This window comes from Typopeltis vanoorti, chromosome 5, assembly GCF_054136105.1.
Source record: "Typopeltis vanoorti isolate ZY-2024b chromosome 5, IOZ_Tvanoo_1.0, whole genome shotgun sequence".
Lineage (NCBI taxonomy): Eukaryota > Metazoa > Arthropoda > Arachnida > Uropygi > Thelyphonidae > Typopeltis > Typopeltis vanoorti.
Window position 1 is genome coordinate 39464995 of NC_143553.1, and position 25627 is coordinate 39490621.

Consider the following 25627-nt stretch of genomic DNA (forward strand, 5'->3'; position numbering starts at 1 on the left):
TGCTATTATAACTGTGTCATCTGCATATCGTAGGTTAGTGATTGTTCAGCCACCTAATTTAATGCCTCCATTCCACTTTTCTAGATATCTTTTCATAATAGTTTCACTGTAAAGGTTGAATAGTAATGGTGAGAGTATGCATCCTTCTCTTGAACCTTTTTCAAATTGGAATGCAGGGGACACTGAGTTTTCAATTCTTACTGTTGCTTGATTTTGTTGATATAAGTTCTTCATGAGGGTTACTAGATGGTTTGGTATTCCTGATTCTTGCATGATGTCCCATAAAATATCCCATCTCATACAGTCAAAGGCCTTGGAGTAATCTATAAAGCAAAGATAAAGGCTTAAGTTGAATTCCCTTGCTTTTTCAATTATTTGTCTGATGTTAGATATATGATCTCTAGTTCTTCGACCTTTTCTGAATCCTGCTTGTTCTTCTGCATCCTTAATTTTTTGATTGCTTGTTCTACTTTACTTTTGAGGACCTCCGGTTCTATTTCCATGTTTTCCATGGCTCTTTTATCTTCTTGTTGAATAGCTGGGTCCTTGTAAAGCGTAGCACAAGATTCTTTCCATCTTCTAGTTATGTGATTAGTGTCATTTAAGATCTGATGGGCTATAAAACTTCGTAATCTTTCCTTAATAACGTGTAGTAAAATCTTGCTGGTATGTGAGATAAGGGCAATGGTGCAGTAGTTTTCACATTTATTGTGATTAGCTTTCTTGTAGATTGGGATAATAGTGGAACTAGTCCAGTCATTTGGCCATCTTCCAGATTTTGTTGCATAAATCATGTATCCAGTTGACTGCATTCTCTCCAAGGTTTTTCAGCAATTCAGCCAGTATTGAATCAGGACCTGGGGCTTTGTTATTTCTTAATTGCTTGTTCTACTTCACTTTTGAGGATCTCCGGTTCCGTTTCCATGTTTTCCATAGTTCCTTTGTCTTCTTGTTGAATAGCTGGGTCCTTGTAAAGCGTAGCGCAATATTCTTTCCATCTTCTGATTATGTCATTAGTATCATTTAAGATCTTGCCATTTTCTCTATAATTATATTGTTTTGGTTTTAATTTTTTTGTTATATCCTTAACCTTCTTGAATAAATCTGTTGTTTCATTAGAGTTGGAGTGTCTTTCTATTTCTTTACAGATGTTTTGGATATAGCTATTTTTATCTTTTTGAGAAGATTTCTTAATAGCTTTATTGAGGTTCAGGTAATTTGGGTTTTGCTAATCTGTTGTTTTAATTTATTTCATTTTTTTCAATTAGTTCTAGGGATTGTTTTGTAATCCATGGACTGCCATTCTTCTTTTTTATTGGGATGTTTTTGGCTGCAGATTTTGCAATGGTTTGTTTTTAGGTGTGTCCAATATGATTCAATGCTTTATTCCTGAGGTGTGCTTTATTGTTTCTTGAGCTCTGCTTCAATGTCCATCATAAATTTGTTGTCCATTTGTGAAAAGTCATATCTTTTGTTACGACTTTTTTTTTGTTGTTATGACAACAAAAGTCATATCTTTTGTTGCTTTTATTCTCTTTTGCTTTCAGATGGATCTTTAAATTAGAGATTAATAATCGATGGTCTGATACACAGTCTGCACCTGGCAGTGTTTTGGTGTTATTGATTAGTGTCCCCCATCTTCTGTCGATTAAAATATAGTCGATTTGATTCTTACATCGATTCCCAGGTGTTACCCATGTGTATAGTCTCCTCTTGTGCTGTTTGTACATTGTGTTAATGATTGCTAATTCCCTTTCAATGCAGAACGCCAATAGTTTTTCTCCTCGTTCGTTTCTAATTCCCAGTACATATTTTCCAATGATTCTATTTAAAATGATCAACATGTGCATTCGATCCCACCTTAGCACTGAAATCACTGAGAATTATCCAAATATCCTTTCTTGGTATTGTATGCATAGTTTCATTTAGGTCTTTGTAGAATTTCTGCATTTCATGTGGATGCATGAACTTGTATTAGTGTTGTTGGAATTGGTTTAGTGTTTAATCTTACTGTTATGATTCTGTCACTGACTGAGTTTTATCCCTTTACTGCTTTACTTATGTTTTTATTAACAATGATGGCAATTCCCTTTTCACTGTTATTGTCTGGATCAGAGAAAAACACCTTGTTTCCCTTATATGTTGTAAAATGACCACGTTCTTTTCAGTGAGTTTCTGCCAACCCTAAGATTAGTATCTTATTGTCTTCCATTTCGTTCTGTATAATACAAAATGCCTTTATTATACAGAAAGTTCTGTATAATACAGAATGTCTAGTTTTCCAAGTTGCAGGAGTCCTATGATGTTCTATTTTCCTATCTTGAAGGTCATTCTGAGAGTTATTTTATGATGATCCGATTGGTGATTTTGTGGACTGGGATTGTCATCAGTCTTGTTGAAGTCATTATTCCTCAGCCTAGTCAAATTTGGTCTTTGTTGCACATTCCTTTCCCCTTCGTGCTTAGAGGTACCGCATTGGTGTGCCGGGCTGGTGGCTGCCCCTCTGTTATAAGTCTGCATCATCATGAAGATTATCATGAGATAATAGTAGAGTGGTTTCCGATTGCCCTCTCTACCACAGTATCCTGGCCAGAGAGATGAGCAATTCATCATAGCCCAAGGTTATCATGTTGGAGTCAGGTCAGTCCTCTGGCTCTCTGCCTCTTGTAGCATGTATAATACAAGAAGTTAATACTAGCAGCGCTGCCACCCACTACTAGGTATGTTAGTGGTTGGTTGAAAGAAGAGGAAACACCCCTAGACCTCGAATACTATAATAGCTCTGGGGAGTGAAGGACCTCCTCCTGGGGTTCGTAAGAGACACAAGAGATAGATAGAAAATTTAAAGTAAAGAACCCTTGTTAGGAGGAATGTTAGTATGAGGGCAGAAGCAATAAGTGGAAGAATAAGAGAAGAGTATGACTAAAAGCTTGAAATAGATCATACTTAGCTCTGAGACCCCGGGTTAGCCATACCTGTGCCTGCAAGCCCCGTGGGTGTATTGAGGATCTATTGAGGTCTAAATACATACTGATTGCTACTTAATAGGTCTCTTGAATAGATAAATTGCATTATTCGGTTCATCAGAAGTTTTTCTAGTACCTTATCAGCAACATTTATGAGACTAATTGGCTTGCATTTACTAATTTAATTTCTTCAGATTTCTTTTCCTGGTTTGATTTTGGGTATAATTTTAGTTTCCATCATCATCAAATTCCTGCCATGTACCCTCAAGGGGGTGTACAGGATATGACAGTACTATATGAAAAAAATTACATCATTACTAACTTCCTATCTACAATTTTCCTCCAAATCAGTCTGTTACTTGTCAAGACTCCAACATTATCAGATCTTATATTTCTATCGTCTAAGGCACTTTGTACCGTATCAATCCACCTATATCTTGGTCTTCCTCTGGGTCATTTTCCTGCCAACCTGGCACAGAACACTTGTTTTGTTAATCTTTCTTCGCCCATTCTGTTTAAGTGACCATACCACCTGAGATTAGCTCTGCTAACGCATTCCTGGATGTTGACAATGTCAAGTTCTTTCCTAATATCCTCATTTTTAATATGATATTGCCATTGATGGCATCTGCTCACGCCTATAATCTTTCTCAGGACTCTCATATCTGCGGTCTCTAGTCTTTGGTCAAGTGTTTTACTTCTGACCCAGCTCTCAGATCCATAAGTTAAAACTGGTTTGAACACTGTCTTGTATATAGCAAATTTAGTGTTGAGACTAATTTCTCTCTTATTCCATATGAATGTATTCAGTTGACTTCCTACCATACCAGCTTTGCTGATTCTGTTGTCTATTTCTATATTTAATTTACAATCTTCAGTAAAAATCGTGCCTAAGTAACTGAAATGTTTCACTTGTTCCACAGGTTCTCCATTCACAGTTGACATTTTCAATGATTCTGCCTATTTTCATTGTCTTTGTCTTTTTATTGCTGACCTTCATACCATATCTATTACAAGAGCTATTCAATTTAGTCAGAGAATCTTGCAGACTTGTAGCAGATTTATTTAGAAGTCTAACATCATCCGCATAAAGCAAAGAGCTGACATTAACATCTCCAATTTTGATAGCATGTTTAATACCACTTTCCTTCATAATGTGATCCATATAGATAATGAATAACAGAGGGGATAATGTACATCCTTGTCTCACACCAGATTTAACATTAAACCATCTTCCTGTACTTCCTTCAATTCTAACTGCTGACTTACAACTCAAATAAAGACTAACTATTGCTTGATATAATGCCCCATTGACACCATATAACTGCAGCATATTGAATACCTTCTCTCTTGGCACCTTGTCATATGCCTTTTTCAAATCGACAAAACTTAAATACAGATTTTTGTTATATTCCCATGCTTTCTCGACTATTTGTCGTAAAGTGAAGATCTGATCCTGACAGCCTCTATTTGGCCTGAATCCAGCTGGTTCTTCACCAAGTTTTTCTTCCATAATTCTTCTCAACCGTTTCTCAAGTAAACTTGCATAGATCTTGCCAGGAATACTCAGTAGGGAAATACCTCTGTAATTCTCACATTCAGTTTTATTTCCCTTTTTATATATGGGTACTATGAGAGCTCTACTGCAATCATCCGGAATTCGTCCCTCTGTCCAGGTTTTCTGAACTATGCAGTGCAGCCACTGTAAGACTCTTACACCACCATACCTCAGCATTTCTGGTCGAATATCATCTACTCCTGCTGCCTTTCCACATTTCAAGCCTTTGATGGCTTTTTCTACTTCAAGTATGGATATGTATTCCTGACTGCATGCCTGGTAAGTGTTTTTTACCACTGTGCTGTCATCACTCCATACTTCAAGGATATCTTTTTCTCACGTTTTCATGTCACCTTTATCATCTCTAACTCCTTATTTTCTATATTCTTGCCAAAGTCCTCCAATGACTTTTGTTCATCTAGTTTTACACAGTGTTTAGCATTCTTCAATTTGTCTCTATATTCTCTAAGAGCACAAGCTGACTTATTTGACAGGAACTTTTGATATGCTTTCATCTTTTCCTTCACTGCCTCTTTAATTTCCTGTGTCCATCAGAAAGTTCTGATTTTTTTATCCTTGCAGACAACCTCACCACATGCCTCTCTGGCAGAATCAATCAATGTTTTCCTCAGAGTTTGCCACTTAATCTCCAAGATTTGATTCCTGTTCTCAAACTCTTTCATTTTTTCTTCAATAATCTTTGTGTATTTTAGTCTACAGTTCACATCTGAGAGCAGCTCAACTTTTATTCACTATAAAACTTTCTTACATGTTATTCTTTTCAATATGAAATTCAATTTTATCCTGCTCAAGACTAAATAGTGATCGCTTCCAATTTCAAATCCTCTGTACACTCTGGTGTCCTGCACCAGGGAGGAAACATCACTATCAACAATAACATAGTCAATGAGACTTTTCTTATTCCTTGCCTCTTCTCTCCATGCGAATTTGTGCACATTTTTATGTTGGAACATGGTGTTAGTAATAACAAGTCCATGTCCTGAGCAGAAATCCAACAGATATTTGGCATTATTTTTAGCTTTGCTCTTTTCTTCAAATTTTCCGAAAATATTTTTGTATGTTTCACAATCATTTGCTACTCTGCTATTTAGATCCCCAACAAGGACCAACTTTTCCTTTTTCATTGTGTCAGTTGCTTTTTCTAAAGTCTCAAAAAATTCCTCCACTTCTACCTTAGTAGAACCTTCTGTGGGACCATAGGCACAAATAAGTCTCATTGTCCAGTTCCCCATTCTCATATTTGCCCACATTACTCTACTTGAGACTGACTGCCATTCAAGAAGATTAGCCTCGTATTTTGTGTTGAATACTATGGCTACTCCTTCTTTTCCTTGATTGTCATTTCCTGAATATAACATTTTGTATTTATTGCTCAGAAAGATCTCACCAGTTTTTGTCTTTTTTGTTTCAGTCACCCCTATTATGTCGATCTGGTACTTATCTAATTCCTCAGCTAGCTCCATTTCGTTGCTATTCAGGTTTCTTATGTTGATAGTACCGATCTTTAACTCTGGTGATGTTGAGTTTGGGCTTGTTTTCAGATTTGTTCCAGTAGCTGACTTTTCGCTGTTTGCCCTGGTTCCCTAGTGAAAGCAATGGGGGCCTTGTTTAACAGCGACGCCTCAGCCGGCATGAAATTTTGTCATGCCGTACCATCATTTTTTATTTTGGTTTAACGAATAAGAATACAATTTGGTTGGCTAAATCCCAAATTGCCAGCTACTCCTCGTTTGTTCAGTATCCAAGTAGATACCCAACAGGGTGCACCACAAGAAGGTGAGAATTGGACATTAGGTCAGAAGCCCTGGTCGGTTCTCTGCATTCCTTTAAAGGCTGTGTGGAGGTCTCCTCTTGGATCCATTGATCTTAATATTAACCCGATTTAATCAGATGTAAATAAATCATTGTTAGGAGTGTCTATGTCTGTTTCCATTCTTTATAAGTTTTGTGGATTTCTTTATCTGATTATTCATTATCATCAGAAATAAACTTGTTTATCATAATAGCCAGTTTCTGCTAAGTTTTTAGCAGAAGAGACATTTGTTTTCTTAACAGTTGATAATATAAGTGTTGCCTTAATCTTGCTTGCTGCTAATTTATATATACAGTTTCAAGGATTTGATACAGTTGAAGCAGTACAGAATTTTTTCCATGATTCTGTTTTAGCATTTATAATTTTGGACCGATTTGGCTTTATGTTAGTTCAGTCTTCTACTCTGTCTTAAATCTTGATTATTGTAGGTTCTTTGACATAGTCGTCTCAGTGCATTTACATGTTTTCTTAGGACTAATTGTCAGTCATTGCACGAAGGTACTGATTTTCTGCCATTGATGTTTAGCTTCTTGGTTGTTCTGAGTGTTTGGTCATAGGATTTTTTCAGACCTGATGAAAGCACAGAAGCAAGGAGGTCTATATTGACTTCTGCTGATGCTTAGATGGCTAAGTTCTTATCTAAGCAATTGTTTGCAGATGTTAGTAAAGTGATGCTCGGAGATTAGGCATGCAAACTCTCTTTTTAGTACTTTTACAAATGTGTCTAGATTGATTATTTTGGTGAATTACTTGATGTTAATTGAATGGTTTGTCTTGTGTATTCCGTTTAAATTTTTGTGACTGGTGGTAAAACTTAATATGCGATGATTGGAACAGCTTTCCTCTTCCTCACATCTCCATTCAGAAATCCGGATTAAAAACTCTTCCAGATTTGTGCCTCTATTGTTTGTGCTCTCATTAAACCATAAAACCAAATGGGAATTGCTATCCATTCCAGGAATAAGGCCACGAATGATAGTGAAATCCACGATGTTGTCCATTTTTTCTAAGTCGTATTTTACGTTATTATGATAGTCTAGATACGTACTCACAGCAAAAGATTTAATTCCGCTTTATGGGATTTCAATAAATACCAAGTCCTCATTGCTGTACTGAAAAATTAATATTGCCTGAACTTTAGGGTTTATAATGAATGTTGCAGCTCTCTTTCTTTCTGATCCTTTGTAAAATATTTTATAATTAGTTGGAGAGCCACATATTTTGTTGTTGATGTTGTAAGGTTCTTGTATTAATGCTAGTCCTATATTTCTTCTATTTATGAATTAAATTATTTATAGTGTTGATAGAGCATTGAAGATTTATTTGAAAGCATGCCAGGAAAGTAGCGTAGTTAACTCTATTATTGTTTTCCATAATCTATGTGCAATTCTAGCTTGCCTCCTTGTGGTGCACCCTGGATAACGCTAAAGAGCTAGAGCGACTTGGCAACCAGACTATCTTCTCAATCTCCTGGTTACAGCACACATGAACTCAAGCACACGAATTAGCTCTCTTAAGGGCAAGATGACTAGAAATATTGGACCTGTTGTCCAAATTAACATTGGGGGTATATGTACAGCAAAATGTGAATACCTCTCAAAGATTTTATATGACTACAATGTCAACGTTGTTCTGGTTCAAGAGACTCACTGTAAGGATGAGGATCAGCCACACCACAGGGGCTGAATTCCTTATCATGCACATGGCCTTGCCACCTATGTAAGTAGTACCCTAGAAGATTACTACCACATTACAACAGCTTTGTCGGTGGTGTGCATCTGATAACTATGATAAGGAACATAACAATTATCAACGTGTATAAACCCCCTTCCCTCTTGTGGCCTCCACAAGTTCTACCAGTGTATTGCGATGCATATAGGTGACTTTAACAGCCACCACACGCTTTGGAAATATGTTTCCAACAATGAATGTGGAGAGACTTTGACTGAATGGGCAGAAATTCATAACATGCACCTAATTTTCGATGCAAAAGATAGATCTTCCTTTGGGTCAGAAGCGTGGAACAGGGAGTACAGTCCCGACCTCTGTTTCGTCACTCAAGCCAACAATGGACGACTGTTACCTACATCAAGAAGGGTTTTCTCCAACTTTCAGCAAAGCCAACATAGACCAATTATATCTGAGGTATGTCTGCAGATACCCCTATTCAGATCCATCCAATGTCCCCACTGGAACTTCCAGAAAGCCGACTGGGATACATTTGCTGCCTGGCTTGACAAATATGTCCATTGGATCCCTCCAACATGCAATAATTACAAGACATTCGTGGGAGTTGTTTTAGCTATAGGTAAGAAGACAATACCAAGAGGCATCCTGAAGGAGTATATCCCTGGATGGAACAATGACAGTAATAACCTGTACCAAGAAAACCTAGAGTGTGGCGATCCTGACATTGCAGAGGAACTCATTAACAGCCTTGACACCAACCGACAGAAGAAATGGACTGAGACAGTAGAAAGACTCAATTTTCGGCACTCCAGTAAAAAAGCATGGAGCCTTCTAAGAAAACTAGGTGGCACCCTGACTGTCCGGGAATAATCAGCTATTTCTCCTAACCAATATGCATCACATATTGTCAACACATCAAGATATACCGCCAAGGACCTTGTCCGGACAGTTCATCAGCGACAATTCACAGCAGGAAAATTGATCGCCGACAATTCATTGTGGAGAAAATTCATCGCAAGGAAAAATTCATCGCGGAGACTATTCATCGTGAGGAAAAATTCATTGTGGGGAAAATTAATCGAGGATATATGTGAAAAAAAATGTTGTTTTTTTAAATTTACGTATAAAGTTATTCATATTCTTTCTTACTATAGGCTCTGTAGATGGAATATTAATTGTTACAGAACTGGGATAGGATGGTGAGGGAGAAAGAGCACCATATTTAAGAATATTTAGGGAGAATAGTTATATCCAACTAACTGCTGATTGTTGTCAGATTTCTGACAATAATCAGCAGTTAGTTGGTTTATTTTTACGAGATAAAAGAGTGTTGTGCACCTAGAAGGCATGAATATCGTGATGTTCTGTTTTTAGTTTATTCCTTCAAAATTGTACTATTAGCAATTATTATTCTGTTGTTATTAAAACAACTTAAAAATTTATCTTCAAGAGGAACTGGAATCAGTACAATCAGGCATCTCTCTATCAATATTTGTAGTCCTGAAAAGGACTGTTTTGATGATCATGAAAAGGAACACTTTTTATTTCATACTATTCAAAATTGAGCAGTATGGAAAAAAAATGAAACAAAAAAGGTGAATGCACAGCCATAAAGTTTTCAAAATAAAAAATTATGGGCAACTCCTCTTAAGTAATGAAAGTTTCATGATTTTCATAATCATTAACGATGAGCTGAAGTCTTTTTCCAATATCTCGATAGCGTTTCTTACTAGGAGGAGGAGGTTGGGTGCCACCTATATATTGTTCTATTTTCTCCTCATTTAAATGTTGCTCAACCTTCAAAGTTTTTAGAAACTTCCATATTGTTGGATGAGAAGCACCAATTAGTTCACTGAATGCACGATGCCGCCCTTCGCATGAGTTGTTCGTCTTTGGTAACCTTTCCAGAGAAACATGGTAACAATTCCATAAGGCATGGGGAAAGCGAGGTGGATGACGAAGTGATCAATGATCAGGTTTGCCAATCCAGGTGTCTTCTACGTAATGCAGAACAGACTGAGCTTCAGCAGGATAGTCATTATTTTCATATAACACTTCAAAAGCACGTTGGCACAAAAGCAATTGCCAATATCGTGAGCATTTTTATTGCAAATTCGAAATCAGCAGGAATCACATTATCGTCTATAATGCCATGAATTGTGTACAGCTGCTCAAAAAGAGGTGGAGTAGTTTTAAAAGTGCCATCTGCATAACATGTTGTCGATTGGGACAATAACTGTACATTTTGTTTAGTAGAAAATATCAGCCATCTGTTGCGGCCATCGTTGCTGTCATGCAAAAGTTGCATGATTAAATAATTAAATTACTTAACGAATTTGGATTTGGTGGTACCTGTCCTGCTTGATTTTGGGTTCTTCGAATAGACTTCTTTACAGAGGCATTGCTCGGCATTTGGCCGATGACCGGAGGAGATATTTTTGTGTATGCTTCCATGATAATTTGATGAGTCCCATTGTTAGTTGTACAGGCTCGATCTTTAATCTCATTAAGTAGCTTCGCTACTTCAACCCGTGCCATGTTACCAGCATGATTATGTTGGTTAATTTGTTTGATAATGTTGTCGCCAACTGTATGAATGCATGCATGGCAATGCATTTTTTGAAACTGATCACATTTCCAAAAAATCTTTTCTTCGTTTTCTTTGTCTTTTATAAATAAATGACCATAATCACTCAATTTAAGCTTCATCTTCTAGCTTAAAATAAATTCCAGAGGAGACATCATGCAATAATTGTAATTAATTTATAAATTGGTTCTTAAACTTCGAGAAATCAAAAGAAAAAAATGTCAGGGATCGGACTTCTGAGAACACATGATGTAAAACTGTTTAATTTGAAATTTCCAGTGCAGAACTTCACTTTCAAATATCTAAGCAGGAATATATAGCAGTAGCAGCTCCAACATAGTAGTGAAACAGCAGCTTTTATACTCTGGGAACCAGTGGTTAAATTCAGCCGGGGCTCTCTGGGTCCCGGCCCCAGAACTTTTTTTATGCACCGGACCCGGAACATTTTTCTGTTTTGTGACTTTTCTCCTTTCACGGTAATTAAGCCTAACACGAAACAGACAGCAATGACAAATTATTAAGACATGCATATGATTGGTGCAGTATTAACAAAAGATCGTGCGATCGAAAGATAAAAGCAAGCCTCCAGTTGAGTTGAAATGCTAACTCTCTTCAACCGAATTCCATATGTGAAACTGCCATAACAACATTCACTACATATATATTTCTTAGTTTTAACATGTTTACGAATTTTAACACATTCGGTTAAATTTCATTGCTGCTTTGCAAACTCACACACATCTAATTAATAACAACAGTTTTTAATTAGATAATGTGTTTGCCATATGGTTTTGCTCGAGTCTATACAGCATAGTTTCTGTATGAGGGGATGTGATTCATTCATTAGTGTCGTTTTTATCCAGGTTGTCTCTAATTACACTATTTGTTGAGAAATATATTACACAGACTGCTCGTACCTTATTCACCGACATAATAAAAGTAATTGTTTTTCTTGCCTCTGCAATATAGTGGCTATTGGGGAGGTATTGATTAAACACATGCGTATTGCATGTATGCATGTGTTTAAGCTTTTTTTTTTCATGTGCAAGGCATATGCAAAACTTTTTAATTTCTTTTTTCGAAAAGTAAAATCAGGCATGGTGCGAGTAATACGCGAGCGCGAGTTATATTTGACTAATTATGGTATTTCAAGTACGGATAAGTACATTGGTACCTTCTTTAACCCTGTGGAAGTCACGATCGAAAAAAATTGCAGCTTAGGTCGCATGTATCCAAGAGATACATTCATTACTAGTATGTGCTAAAATGCGATAAAAAAATAAAAAAAAACACTACAAATATAATACGATGGTTTATGTATTTTCAAATACAATCTCGAAATTATTGAAAAAAAAAAAAAAAGAAACAAATAAAAAAAAAACTAAACCAATACTATAATTTATTATCAAATATCGCACACCTTTACATAACATATGTTAAACCATATGTTATGTAAAGGTGTGCTTCAATTTTCTAGTGAATAACGCTTTCAGTGAATTTTTTCTGCAATGAATTTTCCCTGTGATAAATTTTCCTCTTGATGAATTTCCCCCGCGATGAATTTTCCCTGCGATGATTTTTCCTTTCAATGAATATTCCCCACCGATGATTTTTCCTTTCGATGAATTGTCCGTGAACCACCAAGAACAAACAACACTCTTCAAATAAAAAGAGAACTTACATACTTGAAAAATAGCAGACTATCAGATCCTTTATATTTGCGACCTTTTACTCTTGAAGATATTAACACTGCTCTAATGGATATGAAACTAGGCAAGGCTCCAGGTTTCAATAGAATTCATCCTGATTTCCTGTTGAAGTCAGGCTAAAAAGCTTGACAGTGGCTGACTTGCTTTTTTCTCTGACATTCTACAGACTGGTAGATTTCCAAATGAGTTTAAGAGGACAAAAATCATCCCCATCTTAAAACCAGGAAAAACCAACAAGAAACCAGAAAATTACCAATCAATCGCCCTGCTTAGCCCCTGTTTTAAGCTCCTAGAAAGGCTTATCCTCAATAGAATTGCCCCTAAGATAATTATTATTATTATTACATGATACCTCCAAGGAGTCCAAAGACTCATCGAGGGAGGGCACCTGCTCTACAACTCTCCGTCTCCACCACTCCACTAACCGCAGCTACCTTCATCATATACACCAGTGCCATCTACTGCCAACTACTACCGCCACTATTTTCATAGACAATCACAAACATCCATGCTCACGGTGGGATTCGAACCTGCAGCCTTTTGGCTGGAGAGCAGATATGCTAACCACTCGGCCAATCAGGCCAGCTAAACAGAACAAGTCCCAGTGAAACACACCAGATTCAGACATAAACGAAGCTGCTGTGATCAGGTTCTGTCACTCACCACACATATAGAGACAGGCTGCCAACAATGCCTGAAAACAGCCTGTAGGTATGGCACAATCTGCAAGTTGCTCTGTGCAGTCCCATGCAGAAGAATAGCAAAACTAATTGATAACATGTTAACATGTTATCAATTAGTTAGTAACATGTCTTTGTTTACTTTTGCTCTCTTCCATGCACACTTGGAACAGGCAGTGTGTATGGAAGAGAACAAAAGTAAACAAAAAACAATGAATAATTGATTACCAAAAGGGTCAGTTCTGGCTCCCCTGCTTTTTAACTTATACATCACAGATTTGCCTAATACAGTCTCCCAGAAGAAGTTTTGCTATGCTGATGACATTGCTCTAGCACACATTGTAGTAAAATTGACACACCAATTTTACTACAGTGGAAGATACACTAATAAATGACCTTGCAGTCATAGATGAATACTTCAGCAAATGGAGATTATGCCCAAATCCTAGCAAAACAGGTTTCGTGCTTCCACCTGAACAATAACCAGGTTAACAAAGAACTCATGGTCTACTTCAACGACAAACTGCTAAGCCACAACAGATTCCCAAAATATCTGGGTGTCACTTTAGATAGAACTCTATCTTTTAAACAACATCTCATTAACACAGCATCCAAGCTAAAAATACGAAAAAACATACTGCAAAAACTATGTGGAACAACTTGGGGTGCCTCAAAAACAATGCTCCGCTGCACTGCTCTTGGTCTCGTTTACTTTGCAGCTGAATACTGCTTACCTGTGTGGCTGAACAGCACCCATGTGTATTTGGTTGATGCTCAGCTTAACACCACTATGCGCTTTATTTCTAGAAGAGTGAAATCAACTCCAACCTACTGGCTCCCAGTGCTAAGCAACATCCCACCTCCACTGATCCAACTTTCTTCTACACGAATACAGCAAAATCATGGAAACCCAAAATCTTCCAATACACGAAGACATCCCACCCCTAGAAATAAACAGGCTAAAGTCAAGGTACCCTCCAATCTTAACAGTGAAAAATCTTGCAGAGACAAGTTTCAACATGAAGGAGAAGTGGAAAGAGTCCTGGTGTAACACTTCAAAAGGAGACTTCCATGAATTAGTGGACCCAAACAGATGCCTTCAGGTTTTGACCTACCTCGAAAAACTTGGTCTACCCTTAACCGAATCCGCACCAATCATGGCAGATGTGCAGACCACCTTTACAAATGGGACATGATTGCCTCACCCAAGTGCGACTGTGGATCACCCTGCCAGACAATTAATCATATTACAGCAAAACTGCCCAACGTGCATACAATGGAAACCTGTCCAACTTCATCCATGCTACACCAGGTGCAGTTGACTGGATAATCAACTTAGACATACAGTTGTAGCCTATTCTTGGGAATCTCTTTTGTGATTGTATTATGTCTTATTATTCTGTTCATATATATATTAAGGATTAATGTGGTGTAACTTTTCATGTGTGAGCCATACGCCAAATAATAAATAAATAATCTATGTTTTCAATTTTGAGCTGTCTATAGTAGTTGTATGTTGGGCAGTTTTTGCTTATTGCCATGGTGTTTGTAGTCGTTTTTGGCATGCTTGTTATGATTTTGGCAATTTATACAATTCATCTTGGACTCGTTTTGTGGGCACTCACTGAACTTGTTCCTTAGAGAAGAACAGACAGGTGGTTTTTCCTGCTACAGTCTCACGTATAATGGGAACTCATTGCAGTTAAAGCACCTCACAGAACACTTACATATCTGCGCAGTGGAAAATTCTCCACAGCATTTTAACACCACTTTTCAGCAATTTGATCCTTGCCATTGGATCGACTTTAATAATTAAGATTCTCTTGTTCATTTATTTATTGTCATGATCTGCGTTCTTTGTATCCCTAGGGAAGTTTTTCGTTCTGCATACATATTGAGTCAATTGCATTGTTCTTATCAATTTCACTGGGAATATCATATATAATTAACCTTGGCTTGGAAGATGTTTCTTACTGGGATTTGCTACTAGTGTGTCTTTGCATTCCTTAGAGATTTTGTTATGTAGCAGGTCTATGTCGGTCTTTTCTTTGGATTCAATCAAGACTCTTCCATTATTTGCATTTCTGTGATTCCAATTGATTTTTCTTGGGTCTATTTTTTCTTTAATGATATTTTTGGCTTCTTTGCTGTTTAGTTGAGCTATTAATTTCATTATTAATTTATAGAAAGGACTGTTTTCGGATTCCTCTTTGTTTTTAGCATTGTTTTTAATGACTTGTGAGTATAACTGAACAGGCTGAGCTAAATTAGCTTGCACTAGCTTGTTTGTAGTTCTTTTGATACTTTTGTTTCATTTCTCATTTTGTGGAATACCTTTGTTAGTTCTCTCACTGCATTTAGTATGTCCTTTTTTAAATCATTTCTTAAATTACTGCTTACTTTGGCAATGTTATGCAGCAAATCAAAGGCTTTTTTTTTTTTGAAAACTCTAATTCATCCCATGCCACCATCTGAGTGAAGTTGTAGTATGATAATTTTCCAACTGAATTGCTAAGTTTTTCTAAGGTACAAAGTTTAAGAAAATGTACTTACCTAGAAGTGATGCTGCCAGTGAAATAGACTTCAGAGGGTTGTTCCTTGTGATCTTTGTGTCTCCCAGTGACAGCATTGGGGGGGGCCTTGCTATAGCAGTTAACACTCTCATGCATAAGGGTCCCATATGAGGACATCATTTTTAACATATACAGGGCACAAATTTAGCAAAATTAATGAATTCATGGTAATACACTAAGATTAAATGCTACTGTATCATCATTATAATTTTTTATAAATGAATATAAAAATTCATGCATGAGAGGGTTAATCCTATTATGAGAGGGAAATTGTCTTTAAGGGTAGCTGAACAATGGATAGTCTGATGCAGTATTCAGTCCAAAAGGATAGAATAAAATATCACTCATATGCTTAGAACTTGAATACTATGGAGTAAATTACTCATTGTTAGAAAGAACACTATACAAGTAATAAGTCAGTACTAGATACATCTAGTTTTCTTTTTGATACCGCATAAAATCAAAGTAAAAAGAGGAGCAATTCAGGTACGTCCATTCACATCCAAGCTTACTGAGACTGTGTGGGGAGGTGGGGGGGAAAGAAACTTTTTACTCAAAGTTGTATTCATGACTATGTTGTATACCATGTAAAAAAAAAGTGCCCAACACAGATGATTTTGACAATCTCTGGCTAAAAATGTCTACTTCATTCTATCAAATGCATGTGCATTGCTTACTGCTCTCATGTGACCAAGTTAAGATTTTGCAGCAAGAAGAAGGCAGTTTCAAGTTTATCAACTTTTAGTGCAAACTTTGTTTGCTTATACTTGGATAAAGAATGAAACCAAGAATATAATTTCTTGGTATTTTTATTTATAAAATAACCAAGTGGAAAACGTTTCAACATATTATGTCAGTGTTTGTGGTACTGGTTTGGATGTTTGATTAGAAAAAAACCATAAGTTACCAGAAGGTAAAAACCATGTCATCTCCATGTGAGATTGGCTATCACAGCTTCAGATGAAAAAAAAGTCTTATATACTCCTTGGATTATTTCTAGTATTTCCAAATGAAGGACAACAATCATGAATTCTTTATATTAAAGTATGTAGGCTCCAAGATATAAACTAGTATATTCATATTAAAAACAACATTAAAAAAATTACCTCTTCTTGATCTGATTTTTCTTGCTTTTGAACTTCTAGCTCATTAAGCTTTTCTTTCAGCTGGTGATCTAAACTTACAGATTTGATCTCTTCAGCCTCCTGATAACGTCTTATCATTTCTTGACAGTCTTTACGAATTTGTTCTGCTTCTTCTCTTGTCTCTTGTAGTCTTTGAAGGATGTGTTCTAATTTTATTTGTGTTTCCTAATAATTGAAATTAAAATTGTATATGATAACAAACAAAAAAAAATTAAAATTAAAAAGATTCATTACCTACAAGCAAAAGAAAGGGCAATGTGTTTCACATAAAATTCCTAAGTGTGATATATGATCAGACATATCACATCAAAAAGAATACAAAGGACAAGTAAAATACATATATATCACTGTAGTAAAAACAGCAGCAGACTGTATAACATATCTTACAGACCAATTGTGGTTTCCTGTCAAACATTCATTCGTAATCAGTGAATAGGAGTAATGACAAACTCGTGAAGCCCCTTTTCTACACACACACAAAGACAAATATTTTGAACATAAACCTCAGTATGTATAAATGCATATTTATTTTTGTTTCCATATTTACACTCATAATACATACTTATGAGAGGAAATATGGAATTGGATGATAATGTCAAACTTAAATATAGATGAGAAGCAAGTGTGTATGCCACACATACAAAATGATATTTGAGGATATTTTGTTCATGATAAGTAAATCATGGATGTGCTCACAAGAATTGTAAAACTCAGTTTTAGTATTCACAAGTTACATAATATCTCATTTAGCTTTTTGGTAGGATAATTTCAGTAATATAAACATCATGGCTTATTCTATTCAACCTTATGGATAAACTCAATTATTCCATAATGTGTTTCACATAAAACTGATGTTAGAAATCTGTGTTCACCTTTCTGTTAAAACTTTTAGAAAGTGTCAAAAAAATTATCACATAATTGTTTCCTATAAAATGACTTTTTAACATCCTATATATGAATCAAGCAACACAGCAGAACAACAGCTGTACATAATTCTCAAAGTTGACAAATGAGCTATTCTGAATAGAGAACACCTAATTTGAGGGGGGGGGGGGAGAGTAAACATAAGTGAAACTGTTCAAAAGTATCTATGTTTTACTATTAATTTTGCAGTGACCAAATACAAATATTTTTGTAAGAAATAACAGGATTTAGTGTTTCAATAGTCTGATGCACAAAAGCAGCTGGAGGGAACTTACAAATACAGTCCTCATTATCAGTTGCAGGTAATGAGGCTACATTCAACTAGATGATCTGAATGCTATGAAATATGTAGGCATATTGAAAACTAAGGCCTCCTATTTATTTATTTAATGGATGCCCAATTTTGTCTGTTGTTCTTATGTAATTTTTAGTAATGGAGTAAACATTTCACTGAAATGAAAATAAGTACTTTCCCTAAACATTATTCAACAACTTAGCACAATTTTATATATGATTACTTCTCAATATAATCATCTTTATCTACACACTTCTACGAACATTCAAGTAGTCTTATGACATCATCACAACATAAGTGAGTAGTTTCTGCTCTCGGGAATGGTAACATAAGTAAACGTTCATAACTTAAGAATAATATGGATACTGTAAGTAATAATACAACTATTTATTAGAATAAAAATTTTGCAGCATAGCATATGTTTATTTTTCATATTTTTCAGCATATGTATATATTAAAATTTTTTTTAACATTTTCACAAAAATAATGATTCTTTTGTATTGTAGCATCACTACTCCATCAGCAAAAATGTAGCAGTGATGCTTTTTTCCCCTATTAATATTGCTATACTACAAATGATTCCAGGGTGGCTTGTAGTAGCAACAGTTATAATATAGTGTCAGGTTTCACAAAGAAACTGGAGCAAGTGATCACTAATAATCCAATATAATTATTCTGTAATAATAAAAATTAAGTTTTATTATATTATAGTCACAGATTATTTTATTTCAGAACAGTCTGCATGTATTTAAAAATAATGTGGTTTAATGGTAGACTATACAAAAGAAAACAGCTACACAGTGATCCAAAAGTTGTGCACAAAATTGAAGCTGAGCTGCATTGAAGTGTTTCAATTCTAATTATTTGTTTTGCATATAGATGATACCCTAGGACTACTGGCCACCATAGTGCAATCAATCCACCACATGTCAGGTATTGGACATCCATTGCATAGTTTTGTTTATAAGGAAATCAAAATGGTACTTTGCCAGGAGTAACAAGTTATTTTGGAATGTTATTTTGTCTGTTGTTCTTAAGCAAATGTTGTGGAGGAGTTTCGTCAGATGTATCCGGAATCTGTTGTTCCTCAAAAATTCAACACTTATATGATAAATCAAACATTTCTGGGAAACTGGATCAGTTGCAGACAAACAGCAGCAGCATGGAAGATTTTCCATTTTGACTGAGGCTATAGTGACTGTGGTACATAACATGGTGCAATATTCATAGTCTTAGAAAACTCTCTGCACAGATAGGTATGTCATATGGCAGTACTTGGAGAGTTGCTGAATAATAATTAAAGCTTCATCCAAACCATGCTCACTCGGTTCAAGAACTGAAGCCACTGAATAAGGAGAAATGTGTTGTATACTGTAGGTGGTTTCAATCATTTATTGAAGAAAATGGAGTTCACTAGTTGGACAATGTTTTCTTCAGTGACAAAGTGTGGTTTCACCTAAGTGGATATGCCAATAGCCAAAATAACAGAATTTGGTCACTGGAAAATCATGTTTTCCATGAAATGCCCCTGCATCCTCTAATGTGCAGTATCATGCCACTGCATTGTTGGATCTACTTTCTTTGAGATGACATTGAACAGTGCACTGTACCAAGACATCATCATCATCCAGTTTGTGGCTCACCTTCAGATTGAAAAAAGTGATTGCTGTTTTCAGCAGGATAGTACAATCTGTCATATATCAAATGAAACAATACAATTTCTGCAAGTTTTATTGGTGACAGACTGATTTCTAAAGGACTTTGGCCCCCAAGGTTGTCAGATTACTTCTTATGGGGTTACCCGAAAGGTAAGGTGTATAACAATAATCCTCACACAATTGATGAACTGAAGATGAATATCACTGAAGCAATCAGCAGTAATTCATGCTTTGAAGAGGTGTCTCCAATTTGGTAAAAAGATCATGTGCCTGCATTCAAGAATGAGGTGGCCATTTTGAACATTTGCTTTGCTAATGTTATCTATTTTTACCTTTGTAAAGATATGGTTATAAACTGTTTAGCAATTTAGTTCAATAAAGTTTATCACTAATACTGAAAAATTCATCTTTAGTCACCACATCATTATTTTATGTTGTGTGCAACTTTTGGATCGCCCTATATTCTGTTATTTTGGATAGCCAAAATAACAGAATTTGGTCACTGGAAAATCATGTTTTCCATGAAATGCCCCTGCATCCTCTAATGTGCAGTATCATGCCACTGCATTGTTGGATCTACTTTCTTTGAGATGACATTGAACAGTGCACTGTACCAAGACATCATCATCATCCAGTTTGTGGCTCACCTTCAGATTGAAAAAAGTGATTGCTGTTTTCAGCAGGATAGTACAATCTGTCATATATCAAATGAAACAATGCAATTTCTGCAAGTTTTATTGGTGACAGACTGATTTCTAAAGGACTTTGGCCCCCAAGGTTGTCAGATTACTTCTTATGGGGTTACCCGAAAGGTAAGGTGTATAACAATAATCCTCACACAACTGATGAACTGAAGATGAATATCACTGAAGCAATCAGCAGTAATTCATGCTTTGAAGAGGTGTCTCCAATTTGGTAAAAAGATCATGTGCCTGCATTCAAGAATGAGGTGGCCATTTTGAACATTTGCTTTGCTAATGTTATCTATTTTTACCTTTGTAAAGATATGGTTATAAACTGTTTAGCAATTTAGTTCAATAAAGTTTATCACTAATACTGAAAAATTCATCTTTAGTCACCACATCATTATTTTATGTTGTGTGCAACTTTTGGATCGCCCTATACAAAAATTATCTGAGATGATTAAGAAAAGTGTTTTGCACTGGCATTCTTGTATGGTGACATCAATTATTGGCCCAACAAATGAACCTATAACCATTTTTAGATATAAAGTGTAAGCAGCCAATTTATCATTATTTTTATATACTGAGTAGCCACTTTAGGAACACCTCCCCATTTTTCAAATGAGTGAGGTATTCCTAATAAAGTAGTCACACAGTGTATATAACTGTGTATCATTATTAATCATTCTCCCTAATTTTGTCAGCCGAAATACTCTGACCAAAACCAAAATGGCCTGGGTGGCCGAGTGGTTAGCACATCCACTCTCCAGTCAAAAGGCTGTAGGTTCGAATTCCGCCATGGGCATGGATGTTTGCGATTGTCTGTGGAAATAACTGTGGTGGTCAGTTGTAGTTCGGTCATTTGGTGATTGAATGGTGGAGACAGAGCAGGTGCCCTCCCTTGATGAGTCTTTAGACTCCCTGGAGGTGTCAAATAATAATAATAATAATAAAATTGAGATGACAAATTTTAATAGAGATCCAAAATACCAAAGTTCATTAAGATCAGTGTAGCCAGAGAAGAGTTATGTGTGCAGGTAGATCAAATCAATCTAATAGATGCCTGCAAATTTTTACACAATTGCTTTAGCTTTAGGCACTGCTGGTAATTATAATGACATCAATTGTTGGGACATCATATCTAGATTGCTATCAGAGAAATAGTTAAAATATTTAAAGAAGAATTTAAAAAAAATGAAACGTAAAAAAAAAAAAAAAACAGTAGTGCTTTTTTTTTTTTTTAACTTATCAGAGAAACAGCAAAAACACTTCTAAAAACTTTTCTAGTCTATAAAAAGAAGAGAAAATGGAAAGAAAAGTAATCCTTTACTTATTCAATGTTACAACAACATACATGAGAAGAGTTAACATTATTAAATCTAAATGTCTTAAAAGTATCAGGAGCATTTTTGCAGCATATAGTTCTGAATAGCTATAGCAGTTAATTATTGTAATAGCATACCTACTTTAGTAATTAACCTCATCTAAGTACACTGTCTCATATTAATATATTTACATATATTTCCTTAGTGTCTTAATGATCTTGTCATGGATCTCAACAGTTATGAGTACAGTATTTCTCGATAGATAACGCACATATTATCTATACAAAAAAAGTCTAAATTCGTTAAAAATCAACGTGCGCGGTATACATTTCAAAGGTATGAGAGGTAAATCAAATGTAATAACAAAACTAAGGTAGAAGTATTACTTAATATTTATTAAACATTACACTATTCAAATCCAAAAAATTCTTCATCAGACTCAATATTGAAAGAATCAATTGCATTAAAAATTTTGTTTGGTATTTCTTCAGCTTCATAATCATTGTCACTGGAAACCACTACATTCCCTTGTGCTTTAATGAAACCATTTCTAACACAGTTTTCACTTACAGCAACCCAACTTTCTACAATCCACGTAACTATATCTTTATATGACATTCTTTTCATCTGCCCTGTTTTGTTATATTCATGGATGCCATTCATCATCCAGTCTTCCCACTTAGCCTGCAAATTGTCTTTGAATGGTTTATTTACTGCAAGATCAAGGGGTTGGAGTTTCTGGAGTTGGATGTACGGGATAATTGACTACTGCTACTAGCAATGCATGTGCTTTTAAAGAATTCCTCCGTCCTCTGTCTGTATTTCCTAACTCTACAGCTAGTTGGTGCATGTGCATTATCTATACATCTAAAGGAGTGATGAAAATGTTGGGGGTGCACGTTATCTATCAAAAAATATGGTATTAATAGTGCAAGCAGGGAAAAGATTGTCTATCAAAGATGATGCAAACATGATTTATTTTAACTTTTGTTAAAAGAACTGCAGTTTTCTGAACAATACTGGTATAAATGAGTGCTGTACACATTGAAAACAGAGAAATTAACTAATCACTAATTTACCCCTTTTTAAGTAAGGTTATCCTATTAAGCCAATTTCCACCTATCAAACTGTGCACTTTCCACATAATATGAACTTCATTTTTTATTAGTTTTTTTTTTAACTCAAAAGGAAAAGAACTAAACTATAACATTACACAAAATGAAGTACAAGACCAAGCAATGAAAGCTAGTGGGAAATATCTCAATGACTTAATTTTATCTGAAGAATCAAAATATAATAATGCTTGAATTTTCTATTCATATTTTCCCACTACATGGATAAAAAAACTTCCAGCATTCAAAACACCAATAATAAACTCCTAATTTTCAAAAAACTTGGAAAAAAAGGGCAAAACTAATAATAATGGTAAGCACCTGCTATTTTTCTGCAGGTACTTACCATGTTAGACATGGATTAGTAGTTATTACTAACAAAATATTCCAACATAAAAATGTGCACAAATTCACATGGAGAGAAGATGCAAGGAATAAGAAAAATCTAAATGACTATGTTATTCTCAACAACGATGTTTTCCCACTGGTTCAGTACACAAGAGTAGACAGAGGATTTGAAACAAGAAGTGGTCACCATTTACAAGGTGAGGGGGGGGGGGGGGTTCTGATAAACACCTGGAACAAAAATTAATTGATTTTATGTCTTCTTATATATCCTAAAAGAAAAAGAACAAATTATTACAATTTCATGAAGCATGAGGGTTAAATAGTTTTAAGATATGGTCTTTCTTGTGTGATATCAGTTATTTCAATATCATTTTTGTTCTAGGTGTTTATCAGAACTGTCCAGACCTTCTCGTAATGTTGAGAAGGATAAAATTGAACTTCATATTGAAAAGAAAGTTGTGTAAGAAAGTTTTGAAACTAATTTGAATTGAAACAAAGTTGAATAGCTATCAGATGTTAACTGCAGACTCAAATACACAAACATTATTAAAGAAAACTGAAAGAGTTTGAAAACAAGAATCAAACCTTGGAGATTCAATTGCATACTCTATAGCATAAGTGGCCAACAGCAGGCATGCGGCCCGTAACGTGATTTTGTGCATCCTGTGGCAGGATAAAAACTATATTAAATTATATGTATTATCAATTTAGCTATTAGTTTCAACTGCAGATTTTCTGATTGATATACTAGTTATGTTCCTTATTTCTGATGACGGAAACAATTTATATTCTCAACACTGAATCAAAATTGTTTTAAAAAGATTACTCAATTTATAAAATTTACTGCTTCTCTGTGAGAGTTGTAGTAGTGGGAGTGGTAGATTTCTATGCGCTCCAGAATAAAGCATCACTGAAAGTCACTTGCTCTGCTCTGGTTACAGTGATCAGTTTCAGAGACTCAGTTTCAAGTATTTTATATTGTTCTCCCAGTAGTAAAATGATTTAACAAATATAGTAATTCGATACATATAACTATTGCCTTGAAAAAATGCAGAGTTTATTTTTATTTAAGTTCTGTCTAAAAGTGTGTGGCCCGTGATGTTACCACTCATTATATATTTGCCCTCGTATAGAATGAAGTTGGCCACGCCTGCTCTATATAAAACTTTGACTGATTCAGCCAGAGGTATGTGATGAGGTAATCTGCAAGGAAAGAAAAATCTGAACTCATAGTAGACTCAAGAAGGTAAAGAAGCAGTCAAAAAAGAGAAGAAAGCATATAGAAAGTTCCTGGCAAGTAAGTCACTTTGTGCTCTTAGGGAATACAGAAAAAAATGTAAGAAAGCAAAGCACTGTGTAAAATTAGCTAAACAAAAGTCGTAGGAAGACTTTGGTAAGAGCATAGAAATTAATTATCAGGAAGGGATAAAATATTCTGGAGGATATTGAAAAAGCTCAGAAATGGATTAAAACAATGTAAAAAGAATTAGAAATGATAAAAAAAAAAGGGAGGGGGACATGAAAAACTGAAGCACCTCTTGTAGCTCAGCCAGTATAGACAAAGCCCTTTGTTCAGAAAGACTTGGGTTAGATTCCACTCAGTGATGTGAGAAACCTTTATCTGGTCTCTTTCAACTAAAGGGTGAGTTAGCAGGTCTCATACGGAGGTAGGGGTTTTCTCACCTGGAAACTCTGGTTTTTCGTCCCCAGAATAGGCAAACTAGACCCGTGAACACACATGGATCACAGTCATGCATATGTCCAGCCATATGCTGGTCCCGAACCCAGATAAAATTGGGGTGGTTGAGGAAAACAGTGGTGAACTACCCTATAAAAATCTCACCAGGAATACTTTGTGGCAATGCCTACAAAGTCACCTACGGTCGGAAACGACTGAAAGGGAAAACAATGGTGAACTACCCTGCAAAAATCTCGCCAGGAATACTTTGTGGGCAATGCCAACAAAGTCACCCACGGTCGGAAACGACTGAAAGGGAAAACCAGTCATATGAAAACTGAGTATAAAGATATTCTTGATGTATGGAATAATTACTTTGAAAGACTGCTAAATGAAACAAGCAGTAACAGCAAAGTGGTAGAAAACAACCAACAAGACCGTCTGGAATATATATCTGTACTTGAAGTAGAAAAAGCTATCACAAACCTGAAATATGGAAAGGATGCTGGAGTAGATAATATTTAACCAGAAATGAAAAAACATGGAGGTATAAAAGTTTTAGTGGCAACACTGCATAATTCAGAAGGCCTGGTCAGAGGATCAAATTCCAGATGATTGGAGTAGAGCTCTCATAGTAGTACCATCTATAAAAAAGGAATAAAGCTGAATGTGAGAATTACATAGGAATTTCTCTGCTGAGTATTCCTGATAAGATTTATGCAAGTATTCTTGAGAAACAGCTTAGAAAAATTGTAGTGGTGAAGCTTGGGGAAGAAGAAAGTGGATTCAGGCCAAATAGAAATTATCAGAATCAGATTTTCACTTTAAGACAAAAAGCTGAGAAATCATGGAAATATAACAAG

General features: G+C 35.6%; 1 protein-coding gene across 2 annotated transcripts in view; it reads right to left on the reverse strand.

Annotated features, from left to right (window-relative positions):
* The window catches only part of Golgin104 (coiled-coil domain-containing protein 186), a 502507-nt gene that overhangs the window by 377036 nt on the left and 99844 nt on the right, over window positions 1-25627 (reverse strand). For both annotated transcript variants that reach the window (XM_090392368.1, XM_090392369.1), the window contains exon 6: window positions 16703-16906. In XM_090392368.1, coding sequence (XP_090248494.1) covers window positions 16703-16906 — 204 coding nt within the window. The remainder of the gene's footprint in view (window positions 1-16702; window positions 16907-25627) is intronic.